The sequence below is a fragment of the Zalophus californianus genome, chromosome 16 (assembly GCF_009762305.2).
Source record: "Zalophus californianus isolate mZalCal1 chromosome 16, mZalCal1.pri.v2, whole genome shotgun sequence".
In the NCBI taxonomy this organism is placed as follows: Eukaryota; Metazoa; Chordata; class Mammalia; order Carnivora; family Otariidae; genus Zalophus; species Zalophus californianus.
In genome coordinates, this window is record NC_045610.1 from 15,106,545 (window position 1) to 15,124,722 (window position 18,178).

At 43.2% G+C, this 18,178-nt stretch overlaps 1 protein-coding gene across 2 annotated transcripts in view; it reads right to left on the bottom strand.

The window, feature by feature from the left end:
- Positions 1 to 4,370: 4,370 nt before the first annotated feature.
- RPA1 (replication protein A1) overlaps positions 4,371 to 18,178 on the bottom strand; it is a 74,645-nt gene continuing 60,837 nt past the window's right edge. Inside the window, exons 13-18 of one of the 2 annotated variants that reach the window (XM_027626598.1) lie at positions 16,249 to 16,381; positions 13,127 to 13,303; positions 10,538 to 10,645; positions 6,810 to 6,896; positions 6,078 to 6,177; positions 4,371 to 5,395 (exon numbers count right to left, since the gene is read on the bottom strand). In XM_027626598.1, coding sequence (XP_027482399.1) covers positions 5,379 to 5,395; positions 6,078 to 6,177; positions 6,810 to 6,896; positions 10,538 to 10,645; positions 13,127 to 13,303; positions 16,249 to 16,381 — 622 coding nt within the window. In that variant the 3' untranslated portion in view covers positions 4,371 to 5,378. The remainder of the gene's footprint in view (positions 5,396 to 6,077; positions 6,178 to 6,809; positions 6,897 to 10,537; positions 10,646 to 13,126; positions 13,304 to 16,248; positions 16,382 to 18,178) is intronic. The other variant, XM_027626599.1, reaches the window with a different exon arrangement.

The following is an 18,178-nucleotide window of genomic DNA, read 5'->3' on the forward strand; positions in this document are numbered from 1 at the left end:
TCTGGAGAGAACCCATTACAGGAGGAGAGCTCATTTACAGGGATGCACCTTCTAAAGCTATTCAAATTTTAAGTAAATAGTGGAGAAGGAAATGGTGGTGGTGGTAGTAGTGGTGGTGGGAAAAGGGGTGCTATGGAGACGGAGAAGCGTCTACAAAAGACAGGCTTTGCATTTCAAGCCTGAGTGCTGGGGAGATCAGCTTTGCTAGGCAAACACACAAGCCTCTAAAATTTTAGGCCAATAGGAATGACCTCTGCACCATGGCTGACTGAAGATATAAATAAACTTCAACATCAACAGCAGTGTCAACGGTGAGAGGAGAGATGAGAGTCCAGTTGGGGCTTATTTTTAAAAAAGTGCTGCTTGTTCTGACTCCGTTTCGGGGCAGGGCATTGAGGAGCACAAAGCTGCGGCTCCCTGCAGCGAGCTCCCCTGCATTCCCCCAGGGCACCAGCCCCTGGGTTACCTCCCCGCTGCGAGGAAGCAGCACCACACACGTTATATATAGGCTGAGTTACCTGCATTTTACAAGCACCAAGCATGTTATCTGAGGAAGCTGTCACTTTTAATGACAGCACAAACTTCCAATTACCCACTGGGTAATACACCAGGGAGCAGGTCCAGGTCTATAAGAACAGCTCACACTTATGAAAAGTTTACACGATTACTTCTGAGCTGGATATAAATATTTCTCACGAGGCAAGGTGGGACTCAGTTTTTCACGTGGTCTGTAGTCAAGGCTGGAAAAAGGAGGACTGTTTTCTTGAAAATTATACATTTTTGAGATTTATCAACAGCTCCGAAGTAGGGGGTGCCAGGGGACGGTCATCAAGAGGCCTGGCAAAGCCGAGAGGCTGTTAAAAATGGCCAGGTTCAAGGTCTCGAGCACACCCACAAGTTGCTGGCAAGTCACAAACGCTCAGGTCAGGCCCAATGCAAGAGTGAGGATCTGGCAATAGAAGATGTAAGTTAAGCCCCCTTCCCCCACCGTGGTCAGACATTATTCGCAGAAGGGATTCCGTTCCCTTTGGTGTCATCTGCCTTTCATGGTGTCTACACAGTCTCATGTGCAGCGACACGGAACAAACGGCCCTTACCAACTGCAGCACGTGCTCTTCCACAGAGATCAGACGGCCCCTGATCGAAATGAAGGCTACAATTTGTGAGGCTCAAATCACTCAACCCTTTGTGAAATCTTTCCTGAAGACTCCAGTCTCCAGGGATCTCTCCATTTACTGATATATTATTTCCTTAAGGAATCTCTGTGCTCAACGTGGAGCTCGAACCCACAGCCCCGAGATCAAGAGTCACACGCTTCTCCGGCTGACTGAGCCAGCTGGGTACCCCTCCATTCACTGAATTTTAACTTGACTTGGGATATTACTACTTAGCCCCAAGCCTTGCTCCAGATGGACCAAGTTCTTGGGGACAAGGTGTCTTGATTTGAAATCGCTTACAAGGAGGGCGGAATAGGCAATCAAAGGAGACAAGTGCCCCATACTCAACAACAAAGCCGCCATCACAAATATAATTAAAAGCCCTAATAATCATTAACTAATAGTTTTGAATGAAGAATCATTGGCATATACTGATTTATAAAGTGAGTCAAATGTGTTCTCGAGGCCATTCCTGCCACACTGGCAGAGAACTGGAGGATCTCGGCCTCTTCAGAGCCACAGCCCCGTCCGTGTGGTAGGTAGGGCGGAGCCATCTATGGCTTCGGAGCCTTCCTTTCCCCTCTCCCCCCTACATTCACCTACCTGCTATTGCTCCAGAGGATTCTAGGACCTGCTCAAATCACTTGCCAGCCTCTGATGGCACACAGAGTTATAGGAGGCATCACTGGACTAAGGCACCGAGAAAGCCATCAGAAAAGCTAACACAAGTAGAGAAAGCAGACATTTTCACAGTGCCACAAAGGATGTATGTTCCTGCCCATCAAATACGGGGTTTATGAGAACAATCAGGAAGTATATGTAACTCTAAAACGAACACCATGTCATATACCAATTATATCTTAAGAAAAATAAAATTTAAAAATTGGAGAGTATAAACATCCAGCAAGTGAATTGGCTCAATAGATGTATACATCCATATAGCTAAATACAAAATAAAATTATGCAGATCTATTTTTATTGAAATAGAAAAGATGTCCATCCTGGAGTGCTAGGAGCAGTGTTACAGAATAGTATAATCCTATTTCAATTAAAACTACATTTCTATGCATGTATGCATAGAAAAGTCAGCTCTACAAGTGGTTATTGCTGATTTGTGGGATTATGGATAATTTTGTTTTTTCTTATCTGTGGGTTATTTTTCTACAACAAACATGGATTCCTTATATGAGATAATCAATGGGCCAAAGAGACCCTATTCCTTTCCTTCTCAACAGACATTAACAATACTCATTAGCTTAGTAACAAATATACTTAGTTGAGGTTTTTTCAACAAATGAAAACATCTAAATTCTATCCTTTTTGAGAAAAGCTCATTATTTCCAAAAGTGTTTATAAAAGCCAGAACTCTACCAAGAGTGGATTATAAGACTAAGAGCTAACAAATCACATTTTATGGTGGTGGGGGTAGGGGTTGGGGGTGGGGTAGAAATCCTCTGAGATAAGGAAACATTCAATTTACTAGGGGAGCAGTGGCCTTCTAACAAGTGAAAAGGAAAGGAGACTTGACAACCTGTTTCACTTTCTATAAATAAAACCTTAGAAGGCATATTGCCAAAGAAACACAAGTCAATATAAACCTTTATACACTGGGCTGCCAAACTTCACTTTTAGACAGTATATTAATTATGTAGTCAATAACCACGTGTTTCATTAGTGTATTAAATCCCAGGATCAATATTATTTATACTTTTCCAAGACAGGCCACTCAGGAAAAAAAAGTGGGGGAGGGGGAAATTTCTGACCCTGCAGTTCAAAAAAGATTGGCACACTAGAGATTAGCAAGGCTTTAATGGAAAGCATAAAACACTGAAAATATGGACAGAAATCAGATTATTGCCCTTTTATTTTTTTTCCTTGCCTCTCTCACAATGAGACTGGAGGAGCTCCAAGAACCATTTAAAATGAAGGCAAAATGATTAGATTTTTTTCCTAATTGCTTAACGCTGATGTCATGGTGTACGCAAAATAAACACTGATCTCAAAGTGAAAGATGAGAAATAGAACAACATGAACAGCCTTTCGAGGTAAACCATATCCAAGAGAATTCCAAGAACTGTGGGCCAGAATCTATTTAGGCCATCCTCAGGGACCTAAATCTCTTAAAAGCCTAACAGTGGCGCCAATTTCTGATGCTCCTCTACTACTGATCTGATTTCAGTAGGGAAATCTGCTAAACAGCCTCCCTCCAGGGAGCCACCCCACCCCAGAACGGCCCGTGGATTTGCCAGTCTCACCATGTGCTCACGGAGAACACCCGGCGCCCATCCAGTGGTCCCGAGATGTGTCAGGGCAACACGCTCTCCATGAGGTAGAGCCGTCGCGAGCGTGAACGAAGGGAACGCCGGGAGTAGATGTGAGACTGGTTACTGGGCTGAAAGCTAGATGACCACTTCCAACCCTCAATTTGTCAATCTGGAATTGTGCTGAAGACTGTAATTTTCTAGTCAGTGCTTGATAAGCAAGGTCAGACAGAAAAGAGCTTCCATAAAAATGGTTGAGGACTCAGCCTAAGAAGCAAGGGCCGCATGATGACCATCGTCTGAGACTGGAATGTGTCCAAATCATCGGCCGGCCTGAGAAAGACCCTGTCTGTTGTGAGCAATGGGAGTCCTCTGGCCCAGAGCTGGCTGCTTCCCTTCTGACAGAGTGCGGGTAGGGACGAAACAGCCAGGCCATCATCACTCTACAGCTCCACAAAGGGCCGCCATGTGCCACCCCTGCATGGATTCAAACCCAGGTCCTCCAGACTGCAACGCCGCCTGAACGCTTGGGGAGACATGTGCAGCAAACGCCAAGTTGGTGGGTTGAGGCAACCGGATAGATGATTGATACGATCAGGAACACACAGAGCAAGCGTGCTCTTGCTGACTGAAAAGCCCAGTAGCATAATTACTGTTTTCTTACTGGCTCACCGTCTGTACACATTTCAAAGCCTGGTTGGTGTTAGACTGCTGTGTGAACATCAGTAAAATCCCAAAGTGCCAGATCATCAGCATTCTTGAGCACAATGGCTTTTTTAGTGTTTTCATTCTTTTAAAGATGCATTTTAGGGTGGCAAACATTAGGATGAATGATCTCTATGCCTTGGACTAATCTTTGAGTCTGTAATGAGTTAACATCTCCCCCAAGTGAACATTTATTATGAAGGCTAATTAACTGCTTTCCAGTTATAAGAACCCTTTGCATTCAAAGTAGGATTCACACGCAGAGAGTATTCTGTTTATTAAAACAAAGCAGGGGAAACAAAGGGCCTCTCCTTCAAAATCCCTTCTATTTAACATAGCTTTAATCAAGAAATGAAACATACAAGTGTAAGAAATATGTACAGGTAGAAAAAGTGTGCATTCGCCAACCCAAAAGCAACATTAATTGAAGTGAAAATTAAAGCAATGCTTTGTAGTTGCCGGGATGTCCCTGGGGGACAGCAAGTCAATGCTTATCAGCTTTCCTCAGAAGAGACAATTTTGATGAATATCAGACCCATCTGACTCAGCCTATTAAACCCTGAAGGAGGGATATTCTTCAGATATAAAAGATATGTCTTTGATTAATAATTCTACCCTATTACCATTCCAGGCATTAACAACTATGTGGCACCTCTCGAAAGAGAGAGCCTTTGCATTCCAGAAAGACACACTCACACTACAGTGCAGACCCCGCACACCCGCTTCTCAGCCCCCCCTCCTGAGAGGGAGCCCAAGTCGTGAGGGTGTCGCCACGGGAGAGGCGGAAACCCTCATTCCATAATTTCTTTCACTGTCTGCAGAGTTAGGGTCAATTACTTGTGACATAATTCCTGCTTGAAGATAATGAAATCTTAATAAAATGGACAAAAGCCTGAAGACAGAGGGAGTGGCCGGCACTACATTACGGGCCACCGACCCCCTGGGACAGAGAGTTTGCACCAGAGCCGTCGGAGCCCGTCTGCCGTGCCTATCAGCGGGCACGATGGGCTCCAAGAGGCGCCCGAGGGAGGAAAGCGCTTCAGCCGCCTCAGAGAGGCTCTCTGTGCCGCACAGCTCACGTGGAAACGTCACGCGGGGAGGGGGGAAGGAAGCGGTTCCATTTCAGCTTTGCCTCTCCAAACTTCTACCCCATCAGCCCTGCTCTTCTCACATCAGCGCATTTCTCCTGATGTTCATGATCAGCCTTCGGCCATATTCTCTGTAGTCCACCGGCTTCACGTCCATCACGGTGGCCTTAATTCGAGACTCGTCCTTTGAGAAGAGAAAAGCAGTCTGTGAGCGGAGGAAAGCCCACGGCATGGAGCGGTGGTGATAACCCCCTTTGCTTCAGAGGTTTCAATGATCCCAGCGGGAGAAAACACAAAGGCATGCTGGACTTAGTGTTCAGTCATTCCAATTCAGAAAACAATCACCCGTTAGAGCCACGTTCGGAACTTCTGGAGCCGGGAGAGTGGACAGAAGCCCCTCTTCATCTTTCCCTCGTGCCCCCAAGCTCTCAGAAGCCTAGATTCCAAATGGGATGGACCAGCGGGCTGATCTAGGTCAATTTATTTTCTCTGCAGAGGGGGACATAGGAGCCCAGAGAAGAGAAGTGATTTGCTGAAGCCACACAGCTAGTTCTGAGATTGGTGTGAAAGCAAAAGCACCCACGGCAGAGGAGGAAGACCTGGTCTGGGGCCATCTCAGCTCTGCAAGAGACAAGCTCTCTGCACCTCACCATCCCTGTGGGCACCATGAGAGCACTGCACGACCCCTCAAATCGTCCCCGGGTCCCACCTCACTCTGACACTCCATCACATTTGACTCCCTATCTCATTCAGTGTCTACTAGCAGGTACTAGGGTTAAGGTGTAATAATAAAACAGAGTGAGGAAACCCTGAAACAAGCAGAGAGAACTCTCTGTCCTCACTCATTCATCAGGACTCAACAATACCTTCAGAGGCAGGATGACGGGATGCCCAGAAAGGGTGCACAGTCTGGTTCCAGGGCTCAAGCACTTCTGTGTGCATGCGCTCCGTAATGACGACATAATCCTATTTATAAGGATGGTGAAGAGCAAAGCTCTGAAGCTAGGGCCGGAATCTTAGTTCTGCCATGTGCTGGCATATGACTTATGTATATTACTTATTCTCTGCATGCCTCCATTTTTTCAGTGGTAAAATGGGGATAACAGTAGTTCTTACATGTGGGTTACTGCCAGGATCAAGTGAGATACTAGATGTAAAATAAAGGGTGTAGAAGAGTAACTGGCAGATAGTAAGTAATCAATAAATGCTGTTATAGTAGGACTATCCAATTATATGATGTTATAGGCAACTTAAAGGAATTTTCAAGGCAATTTTAACTATGTGTGGTCTTCGTTTCACATACCCTCAGGGCCTAAACCTCATGGAAGTGAGTCCGCTAAACACCCTACCAATCTTTGTCAGTACACCAACAAAAAAAAACCCAGGTTGTAACTGAAGAGACCATGCAGCATTTCCCTCTAGATGCTCAACACTAGACAGAACACTCAACCTCTCTAACTTTGTTTCCTCAGCGCTGGGAAGATCCAGGGAGCTTAGCCCTGGGTCTGGCACACAGTACACAATTAAGTGACAGCTGCCACCGGACTCTTGCTGTGGGTGACAAACAGTAGCTTCCCACCCCAGGTGACCCCTCTTACATTGTAGGTCTCCAGTTTCACCCTGATCCTGAATGTGAAAGATCGGAAGTTGGCATTCTGGAAAACTTCCTCAAATGCTTGCTCATTCTGCAAAAACAAACGTTAAAACTTTAGGCATGGAAGCTACCAGACCATTTGAAAATACCCATTAAGATTTTTGAAGGGGTGGGGTGCCTGGGTGGCTCAGTTGGTTAAGCGTCTGCCTTTGGCTCAGGTCATGATCCCAGGGTCCTGGGATGGAGCCCCGCATCGGGCTCCCTACTCCGCGGGGAACCTGCTTCTGCCTCTGCCTCTACCTGCCACTCCCCCTGCTTGTGGTCTCTTTCTCTGTCAAATAAATCAATAAAATCTTTAAAAAAAAAAAAAAAAGATTTTTGAAGGGGCGCCTGGCTGGCTCAGTCAGAAGAGCATATGACTCTGGATCTTGGGGTTGTAGGTTCGAGCCCCACATTGGGTGTAGGGATTACTTAAAAATAAAATCTTTATTTTTTCTAAATTTTTTATTTTTTAAGATTTTATTTATTTGAGAGAGAGCACAAGCAGAGGGAACAGCAGAGGGAGAGGGAGAGACAAACTCCCCACTAAGCAGGGAGCCCAATGTGGGGCTCCATCCCAGGGCTCCAGGATCATGACCCAAGCCGAAGACAGATGTTCAACCAACTGAACCACCCAGGCGCCCCAAGAAAAAACATTTTTAAAAAGACTTTTGAGAAAAATCTCAAATTTTTTTTACCCCCAGTGGTTTGAATTACTTAGGAAGGACTAATCTATAGTTGACATTTCATTACATAAAACCGTTTAGGTAGAAGGATGCCTGGGTGGCTCAGTCGTTAAGCGTCTGCCTTCAGCTCAGGTCATGATCCCAGGGTCCTGGGATCGAGCCCCACATCGGGCTCCCTGCTCAGCGGGAGGCCTGCTTCTCCCTCTCCCACTCCCCCTGCTTCTGTTCCCTCTCTCGCCGTGTCTCTCTGTCAAATAAATAAAATCTTAAAAAACCCTTAAATAAATAAAATCTTTAAAAAAACCCCACAAAACTGTTTAGGTAGAATTTTATTAATAAACTAAAATACTCTACCTAGAGTAGTCAAATTCACAGAGACAGAAAGTAGAATGGTTGCCAGGGGCCAGAGGAAGGGGAAATGGAGAATTAGTATTTAATGAGTGTACTGAACGTAAAAATGGTTAAAATGGTAAATTTTATGTTATGCATATTTCACCATAATAACAATAAAATTAAATCACTCTTAGAAACACATTTTTTTTTTAAGATTTTATTTATTTATTTGAGAGAGAGAGAGAATGAGAGATAGAAAGCATGAGAGGGAAGAGGGTCAGAGGGAGAAGCAGGCTCCCCACCGAGCATGGAGCCAGACTCCGGGCTTGATCCCAGGACCCTGGGATCATGACCTGAGCCGAAGGCAGATGCTTAATGACTGAGCCACCCAGGCATCCCTATTTAAGGTTTTCTTTTACTTTTTTTTTTTTTTAAGTAATCTCTACACCCAGTGTGGGGCTCAAATACATGACCCTGATATCAAAAGTCACAAGTCACATGTTCCACGGACTGAGGCAGGCCCCACTAATTAAGATTTTTTATTAAAAAAAAAAAAAATGGTAAACAGGAATCAGAGAAAGCCTTTTATATAAATATGCATAACATTTCCAGTAACTTTATATAAAATTAATAGTTCATGTCAGTTAATATCTTTTCAAACCACATGGAACATGAAAATGGTTTTGTTACACAGAACTCTTGTATAAAAGTTACTTCACATATACACACAAAGTCCTCTGGGCTTTCAGATATGTAAATAAAACAATGTGTTAAACCTTAAGAAAATTATACTAGTTGCCATTATTCTTCAAGATTAGAGAAAGCATGGAGCATGTACTCCAAGAATATCATGGTTCCTGAGGGAAGAGTTTCTATATGTCCTCATTCACCAGCAGTAAAAACAGTCAAATGTAATAAGCTCATAAAAAACCCTGAAAAGCTGCCTTGAGCCTTAAAATCTGATATGAAAATAAAGAACCAGGCAAAACAGATGAAAGATACCATCATACTTTAAAGTTAATTCCAGTTCTTTCTATAAAAGGGGCTTGTTGGCATTATTTTCAGAGATCTCACAAACAATTTAAAAAAGGTGTGTGTTGGGGGAGGGGGGAGCCAAATGGACAAACTGAAGACAGGAAAGAATAAGAAAAACACACCAAACCAACGACAAATCTTTTTTTTCTTAGTGGGGTGTGTGTGTGTGTGTGTGTGTGTGTGTGTGTGTGTGTGTGTATTTCCTTAGTGGTTTATTTATAAATTTTCTTTTTTTTTTTTTAAGATTTTATTTATTTATTTGACAGAGAGAGACACAGTGAGAGAGGGAACACAAGCAGGAGGAGTGGGAGAGGGAGAAGCGAAGCAGGCTTCCCACTGAGCAGGGAGCCCGATGTGGGGCTCGATCCCAAGACCCTGAGATCATGACCTGAGCCGAAGGCAGACGCTTAACGACTGAGCCACCCAGGCGCCCCTATTTATAAATTTTCTAACCAATTTGGAGGAAAAGGGGAAAAATCTATAGAGAGATGCTAATTTGTGTGCCCCAGAAAACACAGCTTTCATTGGTCATCTTTATTTTTATTTTTTTTTAAAGATTTTATTTATTTATTTGAGAGAGAGAATGAGATAGAGAGAGAGCATGAGAGGGGAGAGGGTCAGAGGAGGAAGCAGACTCCCCGCTGAGTGGGGAGCCCAATGCGGGACTCGATCCCGGGACTCCAGGATCATGACCTGAGTCGAAGGCAGTCGCTTAACCAACTGAGCCACCCAGGCGCATTGGTCATCTGTACACATTTTTTTTTTAAACGATTTCATTTATTTATTTGAGAGACAGAGCACGAGTGGGGGAGAGGGGCAGAGGAAGAAGCAGACTCCCCACTGAGCAGGGAGCCCAATGCAGGACTCCATCCCAGGACCCTGGGATCATGACCTGAGCCAAAGGCAGACGCTTAACCAACTGAGCCACCCAGGTGTCCCCATCTTTACACATTTTATCTGAGTATCTTTCCTACATTTAGCAAAATTAGTAATCTATCCCCTACATTAAATAAACCTAATATATTAAAATACAAATTTATAAAAATGAAATGGATAAAGTTATCTTAGGAAAGAAAGTTACTTTGTAAGAACTGCATCTGAAGACCTGGAGTAGGAAGTACCTTATATGTGAATTTAAACCAGGATTTGACTCAACCTTTCAGGAAGGTGTTTATTATGTTAAAAGGGCACATCTGTACCTCAGATTACTTCAGAAGATACCTTCCAGATCTCAAGTGATTGTAGGCACATCAATTTTAGTGCGCTAACAGTAACAGGAGAAGTAAGTGCTTTATACTTGTAAAGTGCTGTTTTTAAAGCGCTTTTTTTTTTTTTTTTTTTTTTTAAGGAGGCTCCACACCCACCGTGGAGCGTAAACTCACAACCCTGAGATCAAGAGCTGCATGCTATACCGAAAGAGCCAACCAGGCACCCATAAAGCACTTTTTTATACATTACTTGATTACTCATTGTTAGTACACCCAAGGTGGACAAAATTTGACAGAATCAGATGAGCTCTTAAATCATCATCAGACTGAGAAACTATATACAACACCCCAAAGAAGTTAAAAAAAAATTAAAGAGCAAAAAAAGGGTGTTATTGGCAACTGTTACAGTAATAATAAAAGATGAGGCCAACCTTCTCTTTTAACTCCCCAAGATAAGCAGTGCTTTGTCCAATGATGGTCTCTGCAGATTCCTGGAAACAAGTGACCCACTGATTCTCTTGAAAATCAGCAATATTTACCTGAAAAACACATTATAAATTAATTCAGCCAAGAAATAATGAAAGGAAGACATACTCAGGAGACTGGAAGATTAACTTTTTCCATTCATTAAAATAATTCCCAGGGAAAAATCCATTACCACTATATATGCTATCTTCTTTCAAAAGAGGAAAATATTACAGAAAGAAGTTTAAAATATAAGTCTGGATCACAGGAGGAACACAATATGCCATGGACATGTGATTTCAGATCTCAGTGGAGATAACAACCCAACTCAACTCTCCTTCAGACACAGAATCCAGGTATACCAGACTAGGTTCCCCTCCAGCTGCAATGCCCTTTGGACTCAAGGTTTTGAATGAGCCTCCAAAGAGTGACAGCAGGTTCTCTGCATTTTAAACTCTACATCCTTCAGTCACTAGTTCCATAAGACTAGTTCCATTCACTGCTGAACATCCCAGACTATTTAAAAGCTTGAGCTTAAGGGCCTTCATCCAGCTGCCAAACTTAACTAGCAACAGAAATGAGCAATCAAGTGTCTCCACTTGGACAATGGTAAAATCAAACAGGGGAGAGTCAGGGAAGAAAGTGGATCACACAGAATCCACCTGCTAAAGTAAAAGTCTTAGTACATATAAGAAAGCAAAGGTTTTTTTTTTTTTTTTTAAGGTAGCATTTGATGAGTCTACATACTCGCTTGGCATGGACATGGAGGTTTAATATCAAAAGTTATGATGAAAAAATAGGGGACAAGAAAAGTTAAAAACACTCCCATATATGAGAGAATATATTACACACTAGGGTTCACACCTACAGTTTGTTTACCTCATGCTATTCCTAGAGGCAAAGAGCTGAGGAGGGTGACAATGGAGACACCATCTCGTGAAACCAGTGTGCTGGGATTCCTATTTATGAGTTTCACAGAAAGGCTGATAAACCATCTAAAACAATTTTCTTGGGGCACCTGGGTGGCTCAGTCGTTAAGCGTCTGCCTTCAGCTCAGGTTACGATCCCAGGGTCCTGGGATGGAGCCCCACATCGGGCTCCCTGCTCAGCGGGAAGCCTGCTTCTCCCTCTCCCGCTCCCCCTGCTTGTGTTCCCTCTCTAGCTGTCTCTCTGTGTGTCAAATAAATAAAATTAAAATTAAAAAATTTTTTTAAAATTAAAAAAATAAACAACTTTCTCCATCCTAGTTCAATGAAGTTAAGTTTATGTTTATTTTCTGTAAAAATAGGAAATTTAAATGTAGAAATGTAGAATTTCCTGCTGAACTAACATTTTTTTTTCAGAATTTTTATTATGTTATGTTAATCACCATACATTACATTAGTTTTTGTGAACTAACATTTTAAGGGGCAATTAGAATATAGAAAGGATAAGTAAAATCCTTTATTTTTTATCTAAAAATATTTTTAATTAATTTAATTTAAATTTGCTATTACAAGGGGAAAAAAAAGGAAAATGCAGAAGAAACTAGAAATCAACCAGAAATAACCTCAATCAACACTCTGGTATTTGTCCTCTAAGTCTGTTTTCTGTGTGTGTACATACCTCAAGACTATATCAAACACTCCATTTAAAATTAGCCGTTTCAATTAATAAACCTGAACATATATTCATGTCATTTTCAAATGTTTTAACTGTAGAAAACTGTCAAATGATTGTCAGATCCTGATGCCTTCACAGTATTCCACACTACAGCTATATAATAAAGGAATTAACCAATAAAATATTAAGGAAGTTTAAGTTGTATCGAAGTTTTCATAATAACAGAGTAAGAAATAACTTTACACAGCTGTAACATCTCTGATGATTTCTTAGAAGAAATTCCCTCCAAGTGTTTAATGTGCCAGAAAATATAAACATTTTTAAGGCTCCTGATATATTACTGCCAAATCACCTTCTGGAAAAACGCAAGAATACCTATTTTCTTATACCTTTATTATCCTTTAGTAATATGTTTTTTTTTTTAAAGGACACCCTTCACTTTAAAGGTTTTTAAAACAGAAACAATTCTTACAATGCAAAAAAGCCACACTCCCACATCAGCATGCGGTCACATTCCTGAGAAGTCAGCTCTAGGAAGGCCAAGAGGAACAGACTATCTACAAGAGAGAGAACTAAATACAGGCACTGGCTGTATAACTACTGCTCTCCAGAAACACTGTTTCAAACGAATCTACCTCCGTCTCGGGTTAGTGGGAGAGTGTCACCGACACTGCAACTCTACTACGCACACAGCAACCGCCGTCAGCTGGGTACCTAAATGCAACTTTCTGGTACGAAGAAAAGTTCTCAGTAGGAGACAGACTGCTGTTCAGGTGAGTGAAAGGCCCCTTACTTGCCGTACTCCTAGAACAGTAAGAAGCTCTTCGGCACTTACTCATCCGCAGGCTTCCTGCCCCCAGCAGTCTTACTTTTGCTGTTGTCTCTACAGGGCCTGGCTCTTGGCAAGGACTCAAGAAGCAGCACAGTACTTCCCATCTGCCCATTCTACTTACTGACAGGATCATGCGGTACTTGAAGCTGGGAAATTCACTGTCGCACTTTTCACAGCGGTATAATCCATTCTGCTGGTCAATCACTTTCTTATTGCAGTCCTGAGTTGGGCAGGCCTGATACATACAGTTCTCTTTGCGAAGATACACTACTGTCGCCACAGAGCTAAAGTAGTCGGCCTTCAGGAGAAAAGAGTGCCATGAGATCTAGAACACGAGGCCTACGTTCGACCTGCCCACAGCCTGCCCTTCCATGTAAGCGCCCCGTGTTTACATATATGAATCCCTGAGATTCCACTGGCTTTAGAGGGAATAATTTATGCTATAGCTTCTGAAATTACTTGTGCTGACTCCAAAACCTACAAAGATAATAAACTAAGTTCTAAAGGGTATTATCCTTTAACAATAAAAGCGAATTCTAAATTAGACGAAATTAATTAATTAAAAACAGAAAAAGGGGCGCCTGGGTGGCTCAGTCATTAGGCGTCTGCCTTTGGCTCAGGTCGTGATCCCGGGGTCCTGGGATCGAGCCCCACATCGGGCTCCCTGCTCAGCGGGGAGCCTGCTTCTCCCTCTGCCACTCCCCCTGCTTGTGTTCCCTCTCTCTCTGTCTCTCTCTTCTAATAAATAAAATCTTTAAAAAACAAAACAAAACAAAACAGAAAAAGACGCTATGAAAGACAAAGACTTCAAGAGACAGGATTTGTTCCTCCGGTTCCTCGGACTCTCCAAAGGTAACCGATGGAGGAAACGCAGGCGAATGCAGGTGAACCCAGGGCAGCGGTGGCCAACCGCCCTCCCACGGGTAAAACAACAGCAGTGATTTCCGGGGCCTACAATGCCCTGCATCTTTGTCTAGGCCATGGTGGCAAACTGTGTAGAAAGCCAGACAGGAAGTATTTTAGGCTTTGTGAGCCAGTCACCGTCTCTGTTGCCGCCACTCACTGCATGAGCGTGCAAACGCACGCATGAGCTGTGTGCCAACCTTGGCCTAGGCCGTTGACGCGGGAAGGCCACCGAGAGGTCAATGTAGCAAGGACTACGTCATGTGCTCCTGCTTTATGTTGTTCCTATTTGTTTTACTTCTTACCTCTCAGAGAGAGGATACAGAGTGAATAATTTTGGGGGGTGAACAGTTCCCTCTGGGTGTACTCCGAATTCAGAGCCAGGTCGGCAACCTCCAGGGCTTCCCAATGTCTCAGACCAAAAAAACATCAAACAATAATGTGAATGTTTAAAGAGACTGAGTGAGGCCTCAATCTAGAAGGCTCCAAGAAAGTGAGTCTCGGGGCATCTGGCTGGCTCAGTCAGGAGAGCATGCGACTCTTGATCTTGGGGTTGTACGTTTGAGCCCCACAGTGGGTACAGAGGTTACACCCTAGCAGAAAGTCTCCTAGGAGAATGCCTATTGAGTTTTTCTGTATTTCCAGGTAAGATCCAGATTCAATGCATGACTTTAAAGTTAGGGTGCAAATAGGTGCTCTCCAGGCCTAATTTCTTTTCTTTTTTTAAAAATTTATTTATTTATTTTTAAGTAATCTCTACACGCAACAAGGGGCTTGAACTCACAACCCCGAGATCCAAGAGTCACATGCTCTTCCAAGTGAGTGAGCCAGGTGCCCCTAGGCCTGATTTCTTATTACACACTTTAGATCTAAGAGGGACACTGGGTATCAAGAGAAACTGAAGAGTGGCTGCTCCTCTGACCAGGACAACACAGATCTGTCTAATGTTTAATTCTCAAGATGCTGTATGACAGCATCATAAGGTGCCATTGATGACAATGATGGATAAGGGAGTACGGTGAAATGAGACAGTAAATAAAAACTATATTATATAATATGAAAATAATAAAAGTAGGAATTGTGTTTGGGGGAGCATAAAGAAGAAATAAATGACTTAAATGTTGAGCTGCTGGCGGAATACAGGTTTAGATCAAGACGGGAAGGGGTGCCCAGGTGGCTCAGTCATTAAGCGTCTGCCTTCGGCTCTGGTCATGACCCCAGGGTCCTGGGATTGAGCCCCGCATCAGGCTCCCTGCTCAGCGGGAAGCCTGCTTCTCCCTCTTCCACTCCCCCTGCTTGTGTTCCCTCTCTCGTTGTGTCTCTATCAAATAAATAAATAAAATCATAAAAAAAAAAAAAAAGACGGGAAGAGTGTAATTACATACAAACATTGGAAGGAAGCTGCAACTAAAGTCGAATACAAGAGCCAGTTCCTGTCAGAAAATAGTGGCAAACGTTTGGCGCATGAGAGGTTAGTATCGTGCAGCCAGTGAAGGCCCACGTGAACTGCCTGATGTCTGACATGGAGCCTCGCTAATGCTCAGTGTTGGCTCTAACTTCAGAACACATCTTCTTGGTATGTGGGCATTTTGATTTGCAGGAACAATCAGCAAAAATAAATATGGACCCAAAGTCATTACCTCTTCATTAAGATCCCTCTAAGAATTAAACAACTCTCTTGGGCGCCTGGGTGGCTCAGTTGGTTGGGCGACTGCCTTCAGCTCAGGTCATGATCCCGGAGTCCCGGGATTGAGTCCCACATCAGGCTCCCTGCTCAGCAGGGAGTCTGCTTCTCCCTCTGACCCTCTTCCCTCTCGTGCTCTCTATCTCTCATTCTCTCTCTCAAATAAATAAATAAAATCTTAAAAAAAAAAAAAGAAACAACTCTCTAAGTCAGAGTTCATAACATTTTTTTTGCCTCAAGATATGTGAGAGATGGGGCACCTGGGTGGCTCAGTCATTAAGCATCTGCCTTCGGCTCAGGTCATGATCCCAGGGTTCTGGGATCGAGTCCCGCATCGGGCTCCCTGCTCAGCGGGAAGCCTGCTTCTCCCTCTCCTACTCCCCCTGCTTGTGCTCCTGCTCTCGCTATCTCTCTGTCAAATAAATAAATAAAAAATCTTAAAAAAAAAAAAAAGATATGTGAGAAATACATGGAGGCATGGCTCCCTCACCCTGGCAGTGATTCTCTACCGTCACGTCATCCTCTGGTCAGAGCACTGGTTAAGAATCATAGCTCTGAATGAATGTCTGACACCTAGTACTAGAAATCAGGTTTGAAAACTCATCCTTTTGCACACTTTATGTGCTTTTGTGAATAAAGTTAGGAATGTGGGATACCTTGTCACCATGGCCCAGGTTCTCTGATTTAACCTCAAATAAAGTTTTCCAGTTGGTGTTGCTCCCTCCTATTCCTCCACTCTTTAGATCAGAGATGGAAACACCATCTAAGGCTTGTCCTTCTGAGTCAAACCTGAAAAATAAACAAAGAACGACAGGTACTTTATATATATTTATTGAATATATTACTTGTTTCTAACTGCCAGATACAGGCCATCCACACCCCCAACCCCTACTCATCGGTCATGGTCACATGGGCTGAAGTTAGTACCCTCCTCCTTGTATCTTAAGCCAAGTGGAGGAAGGGAATGACCTCTTTTCATCTCAATTGCTTTGATGCCCCCCAGTGGTCAAGAAAGACAGCGCCAAAATACAACAACCTTTTCTTAAATTAGCATCTGGTACATAGTTCTTTAGGCTACTGATGCTCATTCTCAGTCAATAGCTGCATTTTTATCATTACTGAAATATATCAGCATAGAAAGTGGCAGTCCCCATAATATAACATGGTGGCAAAAAACGTTCCCATGGTAAAAGATCTTATAAGCCTGGCACCTGGGTGGCTCAGTTGGTTAAGTGTCTGACTTCTAAGCATCTGACTTCAGCTCAGGTCATAATCCCAGGGTCCTAGGATTGAGCCCCACCTCGGGCTCCACGCTCAGTGGGGTGTCTGCTTATCCCTCTCCCTCTGCCCCTCCCCCAGCTTGTGCTCTGTCTCAAATAAATAAAATCTTTTTTTTTAAAGATTTTATTTATTTATTTGAGAGAGAGAATGAGAGAGAGAGAGTACATGAGAGGGGGGAAGGTCAGAGGGAGAAGCAGACTCCCCGCTGAGCAGGGAGTCTGATGCGGGACTCGATCCCGGGACTTCAGGATCATGACCTGAGCCGAAGGCAGTCGCTTAACCAACTGAGCCACCCAGGCGCCCTCAAATAAATAAAATCTTAAAAAACAATCTGATAAGCCTGATACAGAGTTTAAAGGATTATACAATCCAAAGTAATTTAACAGAAGATAGATAATATCTTCTTAGTGAGATTTTACCTATGCCAATATCAAAATTAACATTAATTCATGCTACAGTATTATTAAAACTGATTATACTAAAAAAATTTTTTTAAAAGATTTTTATTTATTTATTTGACAGAGAGAGACAGCGAGAGAGAGAGCACAAGCAGGGGGAGTGGGAGCGGGAGAAGCAGGCCCCCTGCGGAGCAGGGAGCCGGATGCAGGGCTCGATCCCAGGACCCTGGGACCATGACCTGAGACGAAGGCAGACGCTTAACAACTGAGCCACCCAGGCGCCCCAAAACTGATTATACTTCTTGATCACACATCAGCTGATATGAAGGAAAGTGGCTCAGAAACATACTTGTGGCAGGGAAGAGTCAGTCTGAGATTAAAAACATGCCAATGTCATCTAAAAGGAGGATAACTAAAAGCTAAACACATACAGAACAGGCTTTTTAAAAAGAGACCATCTAACAGAATGGATGCTGCCTTAAGCTGCAGACAACTGCCTTCACATTCTGTCAGGTAAGCGGCTAAATCCGTCACAGAAGCACAGCAAGGTCCATAAATCTGTTTCACCACTACTAGCTACACCAGTTTACGGTTTCAAAAACTCCAAGGAGATATTTGCCACTAAAGATAGCTCATCAGGAATCAATAGAGCAAGGACAGAGGCAGCCCTTCTCACAATAAAAAACCCCACATTGTTATAACCAAGATCTAACATCTCCAATCCTTGCCTAGGTGGGATGTGTGCATTGAACTTCTCTTGGATCAATGCCAGTCATTTTATTCTGGAGACAGCCATGTCTTTTTATGTTGACCAGGATCACTGTTATTGACAAGTAAAATATGAAGACCTTAATGTGGGCATGCAATTAACCTGGGGTCGAGCTCTAGAGCCCAAAAGAAAATCAAG